This window comes from Macrosteles quadrilineatus, unplaced genomic scaffold (assembly GCF_028750875.1).
Source record: "Macrosteles quadrilineatus isolate MER2022 unplaced genomic scaffold, UCM_ALF_1.0 Scaffold_1__1_contigs__length_201487025, whole genome shotgun sequence".
Taxonomy (NCBI): domain Eukaryota; kingdom Metazoa; phylum Arthropoda; class Insecta; order Hemiptera; family Cicadellidae; genus Macrosteles; species Macrosteles quadrilineatus.
In genome coordinates this window covers 151,724,056-151,741,603 of record NW_026542594.1, presented here as the reverse complement: position 1 = coordinate 151,741,603, position 17,548 = coordinate 151,724,056, and the positions used below count along the sequence as shown (strand labels likewise).

The following is a 17,548-nucleotide window of genomic DNA, read 5'->3' as shown; positions in this document are numbered from 1 at the left end:
TACTTAAGCGTCCTAAACTTACAGTAGGCTTATTTAATTTATTAATTTAATTTTTTAAATGATCTGCTCCGAGATAAAACTGGCAGGATTACAAGTTCCTGTTAAAGGTCGATTCACACATATCAGTTCAGTCACAGTTCCGTTACAGTCCAGTAACAGTTCAGTCTCAGTTGCATTCGCAATTTCTCAGTCAATAGTCCGTCAGTTTGTTTCAGTCAGTCTTCCGTCTCTAAAATTCACAGTAATTTACAGTCAAAAGTTTTAAATTATAAACCTATATTCTATCAAGTTTTCATTGTCCATCTTGTTGATTGTTACAAACAGTACTCAAAATATAAACACAACCATTTAAACAACAATAACACTATTTTCTAACCTTAAACCGGTCCGTCAGTCGTCCGAACAATCCAAAAGTATCGGTGGAAAGAAATCTGAAATTATCTGACGGATGCCGGTAGAGCGACTGACGGGACTGCAACGGATAAGTGTAGATAGCGCAATAGAAAATCCATAAAAGAATATTTTTGTTAACTGTGACGTGCCTGAAGTGACTGGACTGTGACGTTCCGTAACTGATGTGTGTGAATCGACCTTTATGGTGCAGTTGGAGTACTGACAGTCTACTATCACAGTGATGGTTTTACATCAAGGAAGAAGGAACGGGTATACAACTAACTTTCCTAAGAAAATAGTTCCAGATTTTAAGTTATCTTTATGTATTCCTAGGATAATTTTATTTTAAATGGTTTCTAGGTTGGCTGCTCCTCCTCATGCACCGTCCATGCTCACCCATCTCCTGGTCTTGCTGGACAAAGCCGAGGTCATGAGGCCTGCCAAACAAGAGGTATTAATCTATCTAGGACTCATTTTACTCAATATTAAAAAGGTTTAGAATACCTGTTGTGTTATAAATAACGACAGCTTTTTCCTGCTGCTAAGAAGTTAAACACTATTCTGATTGATGTATTAGGTCGTCAGCAATTACATAAACTCTTCTTGGACACAAAAACACAAACACATAAGAATACAGCATTTATACAAAATACCCCTGCTGCAGCAAACCTGCCGACTAAGCAAATTTCCATTTGTCTGAAATTATTTTCAATTAATCCATTTAAATAAAATTAGATTTAACAAGTACCTAGGTTTGCTGCTACAAGGAAACTAATAAAATGTGTTTTTAAGTAAAATAATTATAGCTTAGTATAAAATCAATGAATTTGTCAAGTTTTTTAATACCAATTGCCAATAACCCTACAAAAACAATTTGATTTACTGAATTATTTGTTTTTTTAAGCTCTTAAAAAAGTTCTAGAGAGAAATTGGGAAATTTTCCGTCATCCTCTTACCGAAGAATTGAACGTATCAATGATCAGCATTACACATAGTATAAATAAGTCAACCCTTAGTATGTCTTTTCATTTTTATCCAAATGCTAAATTTGTGTCACAAACGCTGAATGTTTGTTAAAACACGCTCTTAACATAACAAAAGCTGTTATGTTAAGCAAATTATATCATACCAAAAGCTAGTTTAGAATGTCAGCGTCGGCTGCTAGACTTTTAAAAAATTTAAACTTAATTTCTAAAAAACTGGGACCCTAAACTAAAATTATGGCTTTGACATTCCCTAGTTCTCAAAATTATCTTTCTTTCAACACAAAAATCATGAAAATCCGTCAAGTGGTTGATTCAGAATCGTGGAATAAAAAAACCCTGTCACGTTTTAATATTATAGATGCAAAAGTAAAGAGCTTAGCATCATTATTAACATTTTATGGAAAATATAAGTTAATATTTCAAATACATGTTTGATTGTGTTAAGGTGATCTGTGAAAGGATAAAATCTAATCTTACAAATTGTTTTTATTTTATTCTTTAGATTAACAGCTTATTTTCCTACTTCTTGTAATCTATTAGACACCACATTAAATGAAAGTTAATATTCTTGTTATCCCAGGGTCTTCATCTTCAAGCTCTGCCAGAGGATGGTAAAGAACCCTATGGGCCAGCTTGCAGAGATTATTTTTGGTTGTTGAGCCGTTTGGTGGATAATCTAACACCTGATGATATCTCTAAAGGTAAGATAACAATTAATTTTGTAATCCTTAAAGTTATATACATGGTTCATAACTGAAATTTACAATAGCTCTATCAAGGGGGTTTTAAGGGGCTTATTGGAACACTGTTCTTTGTCTCTCTACAGAAGGTTTAAAATTAGTTTGTGGTTAAATTTTCAAATAAAAACTAACTTGCTAATTACCGAAGATCAATTACCAAAGATGGGGACTTAACTGGTCAAGTTTTTACACTAATATGAATGAAGGATGAGTGTAAGGGCAGGTATGCACATGTGACATTTGCCGATTACTGAACATTGTGAACAGTGTTGGATTTGCCTATTCTCAAGCATAGTTTGCTTATCATTTGTCATATTGTAGCAAGAAACTACAAGCACTGCCGTCCACCAAATGACAAGTAGATGAACACCATCTGTCAGGATCTGGGGAGTAACTGTTCGGTGGTGAATGCCTTATGTGCAGACCTGCCATAAAATGGAGTGGGATACCTTGAGTTGCTTTGTTACAGAGTAATAACAGCCGTTCTTTTATTATATATTTTCTAAGTTAGGACTTTCAATTAAAATCCCACTGATCGTAGACAGCTAGGCCTAGTTTCAAACAATACTGATTCTACTTTTTATTAATATACTTTTTATGGTGCTATTGAACAAAGTTGCATTGGGGTAAGGCGTTTGGAGGGACTGAGAGAAGGGTTCGTACCTCTCAACAGGTTTCAAGTATAATCACTCAAATTCTATAAATGAAGCGATCAATTTAGTAATTTAGTCTTACTTGGATTAGGTTTTTACCTTCCATAATTGTCAAAGAAGGTCTCTAATACTGAGTAGTCTAGCGTCAGAACAGAATCCAAGCCAAGTCTTTGTTTTGAATCCCCAGAATAATATTATTTGCATTGATTAATATTAATATGCTGTGTGAAATTAAGATAAACCAAGAACCAAGTAAACATAAACAGGTAGAAGTCAGTACAAACCTCTTAGGCAAACAATCTTTCTTGTTAAAATCCATGTTTTTTAGCTTCTGAGCCAAAACCACAATTAATGGTGAGTTTGGTTAGGTAACTAAAAACATCAATCCAGCTCAAACGTTGTGACTCTTAGTTACGGCCGTTTCGGCATCACAATGCCATCATCAGACAAATCTCGGCTGAAGCAGCGTCGTCGAAGTATGACATAACACACACAAACATTTACAATACGATTACAAATTTTACAAACTAAACTATACAACAAGCGTTGACAACATTTGAGCTGGATATACAAAGTTAAAGCCTACTTTTTGGTTTTTAATCTTTCTAGGGCTTCCTTTCCATCCTAAGAAAACTAGACATTCAGCTACCTGGTCACAGGGCTAAGGACAAGGTCAGATCATTTATATATAAGAGCCTTCCACCAAACAGTGGTATAGATTGCTGGACCATGTAATGTGTTGCAGAGGTAATAGATTTAGAGAGGCTGGCCAGCAGAGTATACCAGTCCATTGTGGGGAGAGAGTATCTGGAGACTAGACACAACACAGTGGAGGATGACGGCCTCATTGGACTGCTAAACCTCATGTGCAACATCCTCAAACACAACCCTGACTTCAAAACTGGCAATGACGGACAAGCTTTGCTAAATGAGGTAGTGTACTGTACAAATATAAGTTACAAAGTTCTTTGTTAACTTGAACCAGTAGTAAGTTGGAAAACAAGTTATTGAAGTATTTAAAGTAGGGATGTATCTATTCTTGATACTTATACTTGATCTTGATACCAAAGATTCTTGGATAATTGTATCGGTATCGAGAATCGATTGTCAAGAATCGTTGCCGATTTGGATACACCAACACTTCTGTAAAGATTGTGCGACCAAAAGATTCATGCTTTTGCCGCAATCGTGGATTAAATTTCTGTGACTGTGGGAGACAATGATGATGTCATAAAGGCTATAGGAAATGATCTGAATTTTGTCCCGATCGAGGAAGATAATAATTATTAAAAAGGTTTAAATACCTGCTATCAAGCAATCCATTTAATTGCAGTTGCAACTAGTTTCGACTCCTATGTGGAGTCATCATCAGGCGGTACAAGGACTTCTTCTTTCTTCATATGAAGAGCGTCATATTTAACACGTAAAAATAAATAAACATTTTTTGAAAAGTTTTAGTTTAATGTCCTTGTACTGAAAGGCTATTTTTGCTTGCTCAGCTGATAACTTCATTGTGGATGTAGCCTCCGGATTGCCGAATAATATTAAAAAGGTTTAAATACCTGCTGTTCTATTTCTAATACAAGAATATTAAACACACATCTTGTTTCAACAAACTCTATTTCCAACTAAACTAATGTTTACCAAAACATGTTTACAAAAATCATCTGTCAACAAAAGATACTTAAACACAAATAAATCATATGACTAAAAGAACATACTTAATACAACATCCCGCCTCAAGATGTCTACATCTTCATGAAGCTCGGTACCGCCTCGGTATCTTGATGGACCTTCCGTAATGGGTAACTGTGCCAGCGTCTGGACGATCACGTGAGTTAGATGGACAATTAAGGACCGTAGATGAACAGTTTGAAAGAATACAATCTTCTCCGTAGTATGGTGCAGGAACTAAGAACTTCTGGTTTCGTCGAATGGTTTTCTTGTCAATGTCCACAAGGTAGGAACGTGGTTCGTTCAATTTCCTGACTACTTTACCATGTCTACGTAGATCTGTGATCCATACCATGCTTCCCTCTTCTAATTCACTTAAACCCCTCGTTCCATGTCGTTTATCAAATTGCATCTTATACTTCGACTGGTACTTATTCTCCCTCTCAAAAAAGTCTTTATTTTCCACAGGATTTCCAACCAAAGTAGATGGAAGATTGTCTCTTATTTTCCCTCCAAACATAAGTTCTGGAATCAATGGTTCACTGTGATTAGTTGAGTTCTTAATACACACTGGACACGATTTGCTTTTTCTTTCTATTTCTTGAGAAATTCCAGGCCACCACATGGTTTCCAAAGCACGTTTCCTTGTTTTTGTGATTCCCAAGTGTCCACTGTGAAGCCTCTCAAGCATTTCCGCTCGTAGTTCATGAGGTATTATCATCCGAGTTCCTCGAAGCAATAACCCATCAATACAACTTAACTCATCTTTCACGTTAAAGTATTCTTGAATCTCATTAGGTAAACTTGATTTTCCAGGCCATTCGTCTAAAATTTTTAGCTTGAGTTGTGCACATATTGGATCCCTCATTTGTGAGTGAAGTACTTTTGTCACATTTTCATCTGTAGTGTTTATTCTAATCATACTGATTTCATGGACGAAGGCTTCCACTTCTTCTGTCAATTCGCCATCTTCATTAGCCGGAATAGGACATCTCGATAGCAGATCTGCTATGGCAAGGTCTTTTCTTGGGGTCCAGGTCATGCGATAATCGTATCTCATCATACGCATTCGGAATCGCTGTAGCCTCGGTGAGAGCTCGTCCAAATTTTGTCTTTTGAAAATTGAGACAAGCGGTTTGTGGTCGCTCTCAATTGTGTACATTTTACCCATCAGGAAACATTTTAAACGGTCACTTGCACAAGTGCACGCAAGCGCTTCTCTCTCAATGTTACTGTAGTTTTCTTCAACAGGCATTAGAGTCCGAGATATATATGCCACAGGTTTCTTGTTTTCTCCTTCAACTTGTAGTAAAACCGCTCCAAGACCTTTTTTTGAAGCATCACAAGAAAGAATCGAGGGCTTTTCCGGATCGTAAACAGTTAAACATGGCTCTGATGATAAAATCTGTTTCACTGTGACAAAAGCTTTTTCCTGAGTTGGTCCCCAAAAGAAATCGTTTTTAGTCTTTAACAAGCTCGTAATTGGCTCTAAAATCTCACTGCAGTTCGGAATAAATTTAGCCAGAAAAGTGATCATGCCCATGAATCTCTGGACTTCATTAGCATTACTTGGGGCTGGTAAGTCCACAACTGCTTGTACCTTGCTTGGATCAGGCTTGATTCCTTCCTTAGACAGCACAAACCCCAAAAATGTCACAGTCTTCTTGCAGAACTCAGACTTCTGCTTATTCAAAGTAATTCCATTAGCTTGCACTCTCTCTAGAACGGCTCTAAGACACTCGTCGTGTTCCTCTTTCGTTCTTCCCCATATCAAACAGTCATCAATGTGCACTAAACAGTTCTTTGCCCCTTCTAAAGCTTTTGACATACGGCACTGAAACTCTTCATGAGCAGATGTAATTCCAAAAGGTACCTTACAGAATTTATACCTCCCGAAAGGGGTGATAAATGTTGTGTAATCTTGAGACTCCTCTGCAAGGTTCAGTTGCCAGAAACCGGAATTCGCATCGATCTTGCTGAAGTACTTGGCTCCCGCGATCTGGGACAATGAAAGTTCAATCTTTGGAATAGGATAAAACCGACGTTTCACACTGTTGTTGAGTTTGGATAGGTCCACGCAGATCGTAACCCCACCTCTCTTTTTTGCGCAAACTACCATTGGTGCGCACCAATCAGTTGCGTGTTCAACTGGGACAATCACTCCTTTTTCAAGCATATTCTCTAACTGCTCTTTCACCTTGCTTTTTAAAGGTATTGGTACAACCCTGGGAGTAGATATAGCATAAGGAACTGCATTCTCCTTCATTTCTATCTTGTACTCTCCTTTCATATCTCCCAATCCTTGATATAAATTAGGGTACTCAGTAACCCAGTCAATATCTGATGAATCTACAGAAAAGATCCTCTTCACCAGGTTCAGCTCTTCACAGGAACGTCTGCTAAGAAGTGGAACAGTGATCTCCTCAGAAATATACGCATAATCATAAATTGATACACCCTTATGTTCAAGCTTCAGCCTTAAAGTTCCCAAAATATTGATTCGTTCTTTCTTCTTTGCACTGTACACAGGGGATTTGCACTTTCCTAGAGGCAGAGTCTTAATAAAATCACCAAGAACTCCTACTGGAATCATGGTTACATCAGCGGCTGTGTCAAGTTTAAATTTTATAAGCCCTAACACTTGGTTTCCTCAGCTTGCTTTTACCTCCTGGGCCCAGGCTCTGTCATTGTTTTCTATATTCCCGATGAAAATCTCAGGAACCTGTAGATCTCCACAGTCTGAAACTTGCTGTTCGATTTCTTTAACAATGTTTTTGTTTTTTCTCATCCACTTTTTGCGGTAGGGACAGCATCGAAAAAAATGTCCAATCTCGGAACATTTGTCACATTTGGCTTTCCTAGCAGGACATTCGGCCAGTGATCCGTGCCAATCATAACCACATTTCCTGCACTTCTTTGTATTTTCTGCATCCTCGATGTATTTCTGGTCACAAATTCCTTCTGTCCGATTCGGTTTACCGTTTTGAACTGACGTTTTATTTACCAAAAAAACATTAGTATTGGCAAGTTCACGTTTTTGGCGTTCTAGCTCCTCATGTTGGCGCAAAGTATTAATTGCTTTCTCCAGAGTCAATTGAGATTCCAGCTGGAGTCTATCACTCAGACCCTCATCTTGCATACCAATAATGAGGACGAGAAGCATCATCTCATCATTTAGTTCACCCCATGCACACGTTTTCGCAAGGCCATGCAAATCTGTTATAAATTTTTCAGATGGATCACTCCCTTGCTTGTGTCTCAAAAATTTTGATCTCTCATAAATTATATTCCGTCTTGGCACAAAGTATTCATCAAAGGCCCTAAGAGCCTCGTCATAAGTATTAGGTTTTGGTGAAAACGAATCGAAAATATCTTCACTTCTACTACCCATTACAAACAAAAGTACATCGATTTGCCGAGCGTCGGAAGTGCTATCCAGACCGCAACCCCGTCTGTACCTTTGAAAGCGATTCCTCCAGGAATGCCACTCATTCGGAGTAAAAGAGAACGTTTCTGGAGTTGGTAACGTGATATTGACCATCGGAGTAGGAGTATACATAGCTGCATCATTTTCTCGGTTCGTATGTCCCAATGCAAAACCTCGTGACTCATCTTTAGTCTTTCTAGAGTCCCTTTCTGAAACGTAGTTGAGTTCACTTTGGGTGTCGTCCTCACCGTTATCCTCATACCTTTGCCTCCGAGTATTTCGTTTTTTTCTGCCCTTACTTGACATTATGTGTGGTTTTAGACTTTCAGTTCGATAAAAATCCACTAAGCTGCCACCATGTTCTATTTCTAATACAAGAATATTAAACACACATCTTGTTTCAACAAACTCTATTTCCAACTAAACTAATGTTTACCAAAACATGTTTACAAAAATCATCTGTCAACAAAAGATACTTAAACACAAATAAATCATATGACTAAAAGAACATACTTAATACAACACCTGCTATCAAGCAATCCATTTAATTGTAGTTGCAACTAGTTTCGACTCCTATGTGGAGTCATCATCAGGCGGTACAAGGACTTCTTCTTTCTTCATATGAAGAGCGTCATATTTAACACGTAAAATTAAATAAACATTTTCATCCACAATGAAGTTATCAGCTGAGCAAGCAAAAATAGCCTTTCAATACAAGGACATTAAACTAAAACTTGCAAAAAATGTTTATTTATTTTTACGTGTTAAATATGACGCTCTTCATATGAAGAAAGAAGAAGTCCTTGTACCGCCTGATGATGACTCCACATAGGAGTCGAAACTAGTTGCAACTGCAATTAAATGGATTGCTTTATAGCAGGTATTTAAACCATTTTAATATTATTCGGCAATCCGGAGGCTACATCCATAATGAAAATAATAATTATGTCTACATGATTGAAGAAGTTGTCATGATTTTGTTTTGGTTGTGGACGACGATGATGATGATTCCATGACAGCAGGTGATTTGATGGGTTTTACTGTGATCTCCGAAGACAGTGATGATGTTTCTGTTTTTGAATTGGCTAGCAAGAATTTTTCATTGCTGCTTTAAATTTTAATTTATTTAAAAACACCCCATACTCAAAATTTGCAGTTGTGTAAGTACATAAAGACAGGGTTTGGTATAGTATTGTTACAAGTCAGGAGCCCCGCGCAACAATAGCCAGGTGTCGTCTCAAAAGGATTGTTTGTTTACACGGGTTCTCCGAACGCGCCAGTGATAGACAATAGACCCATGTCAACGGACTACCTCAATAGGGGCTCCAGAACCTTCTACACTTCCACGCCGGTTTGTAAACAACGGATACTCGAACTCTCCACTCTAGAATGTTCTACGGCAAGCTTATATAAGGGACCGTCTTCCGGCACACGGCAGTTGAGTTGAGTTGAGCCTTCCGAGAATCGTCGCAGCAAGTGCCCGTCGGTGTTAGTGACCAGTGCTAGTGCTAGTGGCAGTGACAGTGTAGTGACAGTGAGAGTAACAGTGTAGTGACTCTAGTGACAGTGTAGTGACAGTGTTGTAACAGAAGTGATAAATCCTGTAGAGGCTAGCTGTAAGTAGAAACATTGTAAATTAGAATAGGCTTTAGCTAGGTTTAGATAGGGTTAGTTAGGTGTTAGGTAATTGTGATATTTGTAAATAGATAATAATTAGTGTGAATAAATAGTTATTATAAAATCGCCAAGTTTTTATTGTAAAGAACCTATTAAGCCCGCAACAATTGGTGTCAGAAAGCGGCATTATTTTGGCGATTTTAATTGTAAAATATTAAGTTTTATTTTAGTTGTATTAGATATTAGTAAGATTCAGGGTCTTTGCTACATATTAGTAATTTGTGTTGTAAATTTGTTTACAAAGAAAAAAATCATTTATCGTAAAATTATTTTTTTAATTGTTTAGCACAAAAATGGCTTTCAAAGGTGTGAAACTTGATGAGTTAAAGGTAGCTGATCTTAGGAGAGAATTAGAAGAACAAGATCTTGATACTAGTGGAACTAAGTCAGCCCTTCAGGCACGCCTTAAACAAGCTTTAATTGATGCAGGTGAAGACCCAGATAACGTTTTATTTGAAACATCTGATATGAATAAAATGCTTAAGAACTTAGAGTCAAAAATTTCAAATCTAGAATCTAATATTGAATCGAAAATGTCAGAAAATAGCAAAACATTAGAGTCAATGTCAGAAAATAGCAAAGCATTAGAGTCAACAATGTCAAACCTGGAAGCAAATATTGAGTCAAAAATGTTAGAAAACAGCAAAGCATTAGAGTCAAAAATGTCAGAAAATAACAAAAACTTAGAAGCTAGCATCGAGACAAAAATGTCAAATGTAGAATCAAAAATGCTGAACAAATTAGGTGAATATTCTAGCAAAGTTGATAGTCTAGAAAGTAGAATAAATGAAATCGATGAGAAAGTTAACTGTATCGAAAAGAATCTAGAAGATAGGTTAGTTGATAAGCTTAGGCAGGAGATGGCTGCATCGGGGAGCTTCACACCTGCGTCATCGGCTAGCACTAGCGAACTTCAGCAGGATAACACCCTAGATACGATCTCCAAACCAGCGCCCACCATTACTGCCGTTGCCCCTCAGAACATCGTTCCTCACTTCGATGGCAAAACTCCCTGGGAGGACTACATGCTTCTCTTCGAGACAGCGGCTATGGTTCATGGGTGGACCGAGGAGACAAAGGCTTCAGCACTGTGCCTTGCACTACGGGGTGATGCACTAGCTGTTCTGCATGCTATGCCAATGGCGGAGCGGAAGAATTTCACAGAATTAGTAAGAAGATTGGACATGCGCTTTGGACATCGACATATGGACCAGCTCTACCGATCACAGCTGCGGAACCGGATCCAGAAGCCCAGCGAGTCACTTCAGGAGTTCGAAGCCGACATTGCTCGCCTGGTGAGAAACGCCTATCCATCGGTCACGGATGATGTCTACGAGAGTTTGGCGGTGGATAAATTCCTAGACGGTCTACGTGAACCTGAGACTCAACAGGCAGTGAAGCTCGCCAGACCAAAGACCCTGAGTGACGCACTGACACAGGCACTGGAGTTCGAGGCTGTGCGACAGTCGGTAAGGGGCCAGGCTCGAGTCCGCGTGGCAGACGCAGAACCTACAACCCCACTGGACATCGAGGAGCTAGTAAAGAGAGTGCTGGAGGCACTAAAAACTCGTCGCCGGCAGATACGCTGTTGGAGCTGCGGACAGATGGGACATCCCCGGAGTAAATGTCCTTCGACCACATCAGAACCGAAGCAGGAAAACTAAGGAGGGTTGATGGAAAGGGGCAACCGTCAGCCCACGATTTGAAAGCCCCGAGGAAAAGTGTTAAAGTTGCTTCACTGGGAAGTCAGTCGAGCAGTTTCTACGTCGACGGGAAGGTGAACGGGCGTCTCCAAAGCTGTCTTCTGGACACCGGGGCGACTATGACCATCCTGAATCCAAACACTGTGTCGACGGGAGATATTTCACCAACATCATGGTCTCTACGTACAGCTACAGGTCAGCTGGCTCAGGTCTATGGGCAGACGGTTGCCACCTTCCATATTGGCGGCTGCGTATTCCAACACTGCGCACTAGTTGCCGACATAGATGAGGACGTGATTCTGGGAACCGATATAATGGTGAAGTTCGGATTGAAGCTGGACATGTCAAGAGGATTGGTGACTCTCGGAGATGAAGATGTCATACTTCGGCGCGGAAAGGATATCTCTGCACGCGTCCTTCTATTGGAAAACACAACGCTACCAGCACGCAGCCAAGTCATCGTTCGCACTACTGTCGAAGGAGATTGGACTAGTGGGTAAAGTGTTCTTCTGGAGCCAGGAAGTGACAGTGAATCCCAGCTTGGACGTGGTGTCGTTGTCGCCAGATCCTTATTTAACTTAGGACACGAAAATCCGGTGCGACTGATGAACTTGAATGGTTTTCCTGTGACAATTAAAAGAGGAGTAACGATCGGAACGTGCGTGGCTGTTAATTCGGTGGTGCGTCAACTGAAATCATGTCCACCATCCCCAAATGGATTGCCAAAGGAGCTGGAAGATTTCGTGGAAAGCACCTGTAAGGAGCTGGCACGTCAACAAAGTGCAAAAATTAAGGACTTTATTACCAGATGGCAAGATGTCTTTGAGTACGGAAGTGGCCCTAGAGGAAGAACGAATATAGTACAACACAAGATAGACACTGGAGATGCAAAACCCATACGTCAGGCCCCTAGACGACTCCCACTGGCAAAACGTGACGAAGCCGAGGGAATCATTAAGGAGATGGAAGCGGATGGTGTCATCGAGCCTTCTAGCAGCCCTTGGGTGTCACCTGTAGTACTAGTGAAAAAGAAGGACGGTTCAACGAGATTTTGCGTAGACTACCGCCTCCTCAACAATGTCACCAAGAAAGACAGCTACCCTCTCCCCAGGATTGATGACACACTTGACACTCTGGGAGGATGTAGAATATTCTCAACTTTAGATCTCAGAAGTGGCTACTGGCAGGTCGGGCTCGCTCCTGAGGATAAGGAGAAGACAGCGTTCTCAATTGGGACAGGACTTTGGCAATTCACTGTGCTGCCTTTTGGACTTTGTAATGCCCCTGCTACTTTTGAAAGGCTTATGGAGAACGTCCTCAGGGGATTGTCATGGGAGACATGCCTGGTTTACTTGGATGACATTATCGTCCTAGGCAAATCCTTCGAAGACCACCTGAAGAACCTGGAAAATGTCTTCATGCGACTTCGGATGGCTAATCTCAAGTTGAATCCCAAGAAGTGCAACTTGTTCCGCAAACAGGTCAATTACCTCGGCCATGTTGTATCAGACAAAGGAGTATCTGTGGACCCGGAGAAGATCAGAGCTATCACTGATTGGCCAATACCTCAGGATAAACACCAAGTTAGGAGCTTCCTTGGGCTGTGCGCCTACTACAGGAAATTTGTTAAAGGATTTGCTAATATTGCCAAACCACTAACCAAGTTGACCGAAGACAAGAGGACCTTTGTTTGGGATAACGACTGCGAGAAGGCGTTTGAAGAGCTGAAGACCAAATTATGCAGCGCACCCATATTGAGCTATCCACGATCAGACGGAAAGTTCATACTTGACACGGATGCCAGTAATACAGCAATTGGGGGAGTCCTTTCTCAGCTTCAGGACGGAGAAGAACATGTGATCGGATACTTCAGTAAGGTCCTGTCAGCGCCTGAGCGTAATTACTGTGTCACCAGGAGGGAGCTTCTCGCAGTGGTTAAGTCCATAGAACACTTCCATAAGTACCTGTATGGAAGAAGGTTTCTCCTGAGAACCGACCATGCCGCACTGATGTGGTTGCTGAGATTCAAGTCTCCTGAAGGACAGGTTGCGAGATGGTTAGAAAGATTACAGGAGTATGACTTCGAATCAATCCATCGTGCGGGGCCAAGCCACAGGAATGCAGATGCACTATCTAGAAGACCATGCGGGGACAGCTGCGCGCACTGCACACGCAAGGAAGACAAAAGTGCATCGGTTCATCGTGTGACCGCCGTTGACGACGATTGGGATAGTAAGAGACTGTCAGAGGACCAGAAGGAAGACCCCGACCTAAGACACGTTATGCAATGGAAGATGGACAATAAAGGAAGACCATCGTGGCAGGATATTGCTCCTTTGTCTAAGAACGTGAAGACCTACTGGGCGCAGTGGAACTCGATTTTAATGGAAGAAGGAGTTTTGAAGCGAGTCGTCGAATCGGAGGAAGGAGGGCACTGCAAACTCCAGCTATTAATTCCAAAGAAGAGGGTTCCTGAAGTCCTAAGGGAAGTTCACGATGGAATTTCTGGAGGCCATCTAGGGGTACATCGTACACTGGTGAAAGTAAGGGAGCGCTTCTACTGGGCAAATCAGAGAGATGACGTTATAGACTGGTGCAGAAGGTGTGCGACCTGCGCAGCATCAAATGGCCCTCTCAACAAACGAAAAGCCCCAATGAGGAAATACAACGTAGGTGCCCCGTTTGAGCGCATCGCCATTGACGTAGCAGGACCATTCCCCATGTCCGATGCTGGAAATAGATTTATTTTGGTTGCAATGGATTACTTCAGCAAATGGGTAGAGGCCTATGCATTGCCTAACCAGGAAGCGGTAACAGTTGCAGATATATTAATCAAGGAATTGGTGAGCAGATTTGGAGTCCCGCTCGAACTTCATTCTGACCAAGGAAGAAATTTTGAGTCAGCAGTATTCTCCAGAATGTGTGAAGTTCTGGGTATCCGGAAGACTCGAACAACGCCTCTTCATCCACAGTCAGATGGCATGGTAGAGCGCATGAACAGGACGATGGGAAGATATCTGTCAAAAGTTGTCTCTGAACATCAGCGGGACTGGGACCAATACCTGCACCTGTTCCTACTTGCGTATAGGAGTTTTGTCAACGAAACCACCGGCCAGACTCCAGCCAACGTAGTTTTCGGCCGAGAGCTCCGTCTTCCATGCGACCTGCAGTACGGCTTGAAGCCAGATGAATGTGTGGTTGGCGAGGACTACGTATCTGATCTGCGGAAGAGGATGGACGAGATACATGAGAAAGTCCGTCGCAACATATCTGGAGCAAGCGACAGGATGAAGGAGAGGTACGACGTGAAGGCCGAGAAAGGAGGGTTCACACCTGGAGACCTCGTGTGGCTACACAATCCCCGAAGGCGTCGTGGATATTCGCCAAAACTCCAGAACTCGTGGGAAGGACCTTACGAAGTTATTTCCCGTCTAAATGACATCATCTACCGGATTAAGAAGCAACCAAATGGCAAACCCAAAATAGTCCATTTCAACAGGCTTGCACCCTACAAAGGAGATCACGGCCAGCAAGATGAACAACAAGTTCGCAACATCTCAACCGAACCAAGAGGCGTCGTGCCCGAGAAACGTGGAAAGGCGGAATTGAAACTGTTATATAAGGACCTTTTCACCTTGCCAGTGGATTATGCCTTGGCCCACTGCGTAGCAGAAGACCTGAGAGCGTCGCGAGGTATAGCCACAGTCTTCAGGAAAAAGTTCGGAGGGACTGAAGATCTTGAGCGTCAGAGACCCGCCATTGGCACAACCCTTTACCTGAAGCGCAATGGACAGCATTTGTTCTACCTCGTTACGAAGGAAGCGTCACTCCAGAAGTCCTCCTATGAATCGTTGAAGAAAAGCCTGCAAGACCTGCGAGACAAACTTCTTCGGATTGGAATCAAAAAGCTTGCTATTCCAAGGCTGGGATGTGGTTACGACGGACTGGAATGGAAGACTGTAAGAAATATGGTGCAGGAACTTTTCGAGAACACTGGCATCGACATTGTGGTCTGCGTATTCAACCCGTGGGGGACCGGAGACGTCGGTCCAGAAGATCTCAAGCTTCGAGAGAAATCTGTTCTGGGGCAGAACAGTCTTAAGGAGGGGGCAGTGTTACAAGTCAGGAGCCCCGCGCAACAATAGCCAGGCGTCGTCTCAAAAGGATTGTTTGTTTACACGGGTTCTCCGAACGCGCCAGTGATAGACAATAGACCCATGTCAACGGACTACCTCAATAGGGGCTCCAGAACCTTCTACACTTCCACGCCGGTTTGTAAACAACGGATACTCGAACTCTCCACTCTAGAATGTTCTACGGCAAGCTTATAAAAAAATCATTAAACAAAAATCATTAAACAAAAATCATCTGTCAACAAAAGATACTTAAACACAAATAAATCATATGACTAAAAGAACATACTTAATACAACACCTGCTATCAAGCAATCCATTTAATTGTAGTTGCAACTAGTTTCGACTCCTATGTGGAGTCATCATCAGGCGGTACAAGGACTTCTTCTTTCTTCATATGAAGAGCGTCATATTTAACACGTAAAATTAAATAAACATTTTCATCCACAATGAAGTTATCAGCTGAGCAAGCAAAAATAGCCTTTCAATACAAGGACATTAAACTAAAACTTGCAAAAAATGTTTATTTATTTTTACGTGTTAAATATGACGCTCTTCATATGAAGAAAGAAGAAGTCCTTGTACCGCCTGATGATGACTCCACATAGGAGTCGAAACTAGTTGCAACTGCAATTAAATGGATTGCTTTATAGCAGGTATTTAAACCATTTTAATATTATTCGGCAATCCGGAGGCTACATCCATAATGAAAATAATAATTATGTCTACATGATTGAAGAAGTTGTCATGATTTTGTTTTGGTTGTGGACGACGATGATGATGATTCCATGACAGCAGGTGATTTGATGGGTTTTACTGTGATCTCCGAAGACAGTGATGATGTTTCTGTTTTTGAATTGGCTAGCAAGAATTTTTCATTGCTGCTTTAAATTTTAATTTATTTAAAAACACCCCATACTCAAAATTTGCAGTTGTGTAAGTACATAAAGACAGGGTTTGGTATAGTATTGTTACAAGTCAGGAGCCCCGCGCAACAATAGCCAGGTGTCGTCTCAAAAGGATTGTTTGTTTACACGGGTTCTCCGAACGCGCCAGTGATAGACAATAGACCCATGTCAACGGACTACCTCAATAGGGGCTCCAGAACCTTCTACACTTCCACGCCGGTTTGTAAACAACGGATACTCGAACTCTCCACTCTAGAATGTTCTACGGCAAGCTTATATAAGGGACCGTCTTCCGGCACACGGCAGTTGAGTTGAGTTGAGCCTTCCGAGAATCGTCGCAGCAAGTGCCCGTCGGTGTTAGTGACCAGTGCTAGTGCTAGTGGCAGTGACAGTGTAGTGACAGTGAGAGTAACAGTGTAGTGACTCTAGTGACAGTGTAGTGACAGTGTTGTAACAGAAGTGATAAATCCTGTAGAGGCTAGCTGTAAGTAGAAACATTGTAAATTAGAATAGGCTTTAGCTAGGTTTAGATAGGGTTAGTTAGGTGTTAGGTAATTGTGATATTTGTAAATAGATAATAATTAGTGTGAATAAATAGTTATTATAAAATCGCCAAGTTTTTATTGTAAAGAACCTATTAAGCCCGCAACAGTATAACCAATCCATATAGAAAAAGTTGAAATTTTTTTTTATTAGTATTGAGAATTGAGAATAAGTTTTCAGGTATAAATATTGAGGATCAATATTTGTACCACTCCAATCATAAGGTTCTTTGTTTAATTTGAAAAGTTCAAACACTCAAGAACAGAACAAAAACTCTAGTTTAGAGAGGTTAGATAGACATATTCCACATTCTCCCACATTCTTAAGTCATTTTCAAGCCATCTCTTGATTGAGTGTTTAAATGATGCCCTGGATACCTGTTAATACCATAAATACTTCTTATTTTAATTTTGTTACCTGTACCTCTACATGTGAGCATTTCTGGTAAAACAGCTTTACAACTTTCCAAACCTTAAGCTCGTCTTCGTCTTAAAACTTTAAGGATGTGATACATGTCAAGTTCCATTATAGCTGCTTCCCTGCCACATAGATGCATCCTTATTCTCATTTAACTTTCATATTATTTACTGTTTGAGTCAGAGAGGTATAATTGGCCAATATTTCATATTTTAATAAACTTTTGCTTTCAATATCGTAAGTTTCTCTTTGTGAACACCTTACTTATAGAACCATTACCTAAATGAAAACTGA

General features: G+C 40.7%; 1 protein-coding gene across 1 annotated transcript in view; it reads left to right on the top strand.

Annotated features, from left to right (window-relative positions):
* The window catches only part of LOC129001589 (ubiquitin carboxyl-terminal hydrolase 34), a 101,887-nt gene that overhangs the window by 36,891 nt on the left and 47,448 nt on the right, over positions 1-17,548 (top strand). The window contains exons 30-32 of the mRNA XM_054428945.1: positions 754-844; positions 1,960-2,080; positions 3,518-3,705. Of these exons, the coding sequence (XP_054284920.1) occupies positions 754-844; positions 1,960-2,080; positions 3,518-3,705 (400 nt within the window). The remainder of the gene's footprint in view (positions 1-753; positions 845-1,959; positions 2,081-3,517; positions 3,706-17,548) is intronic.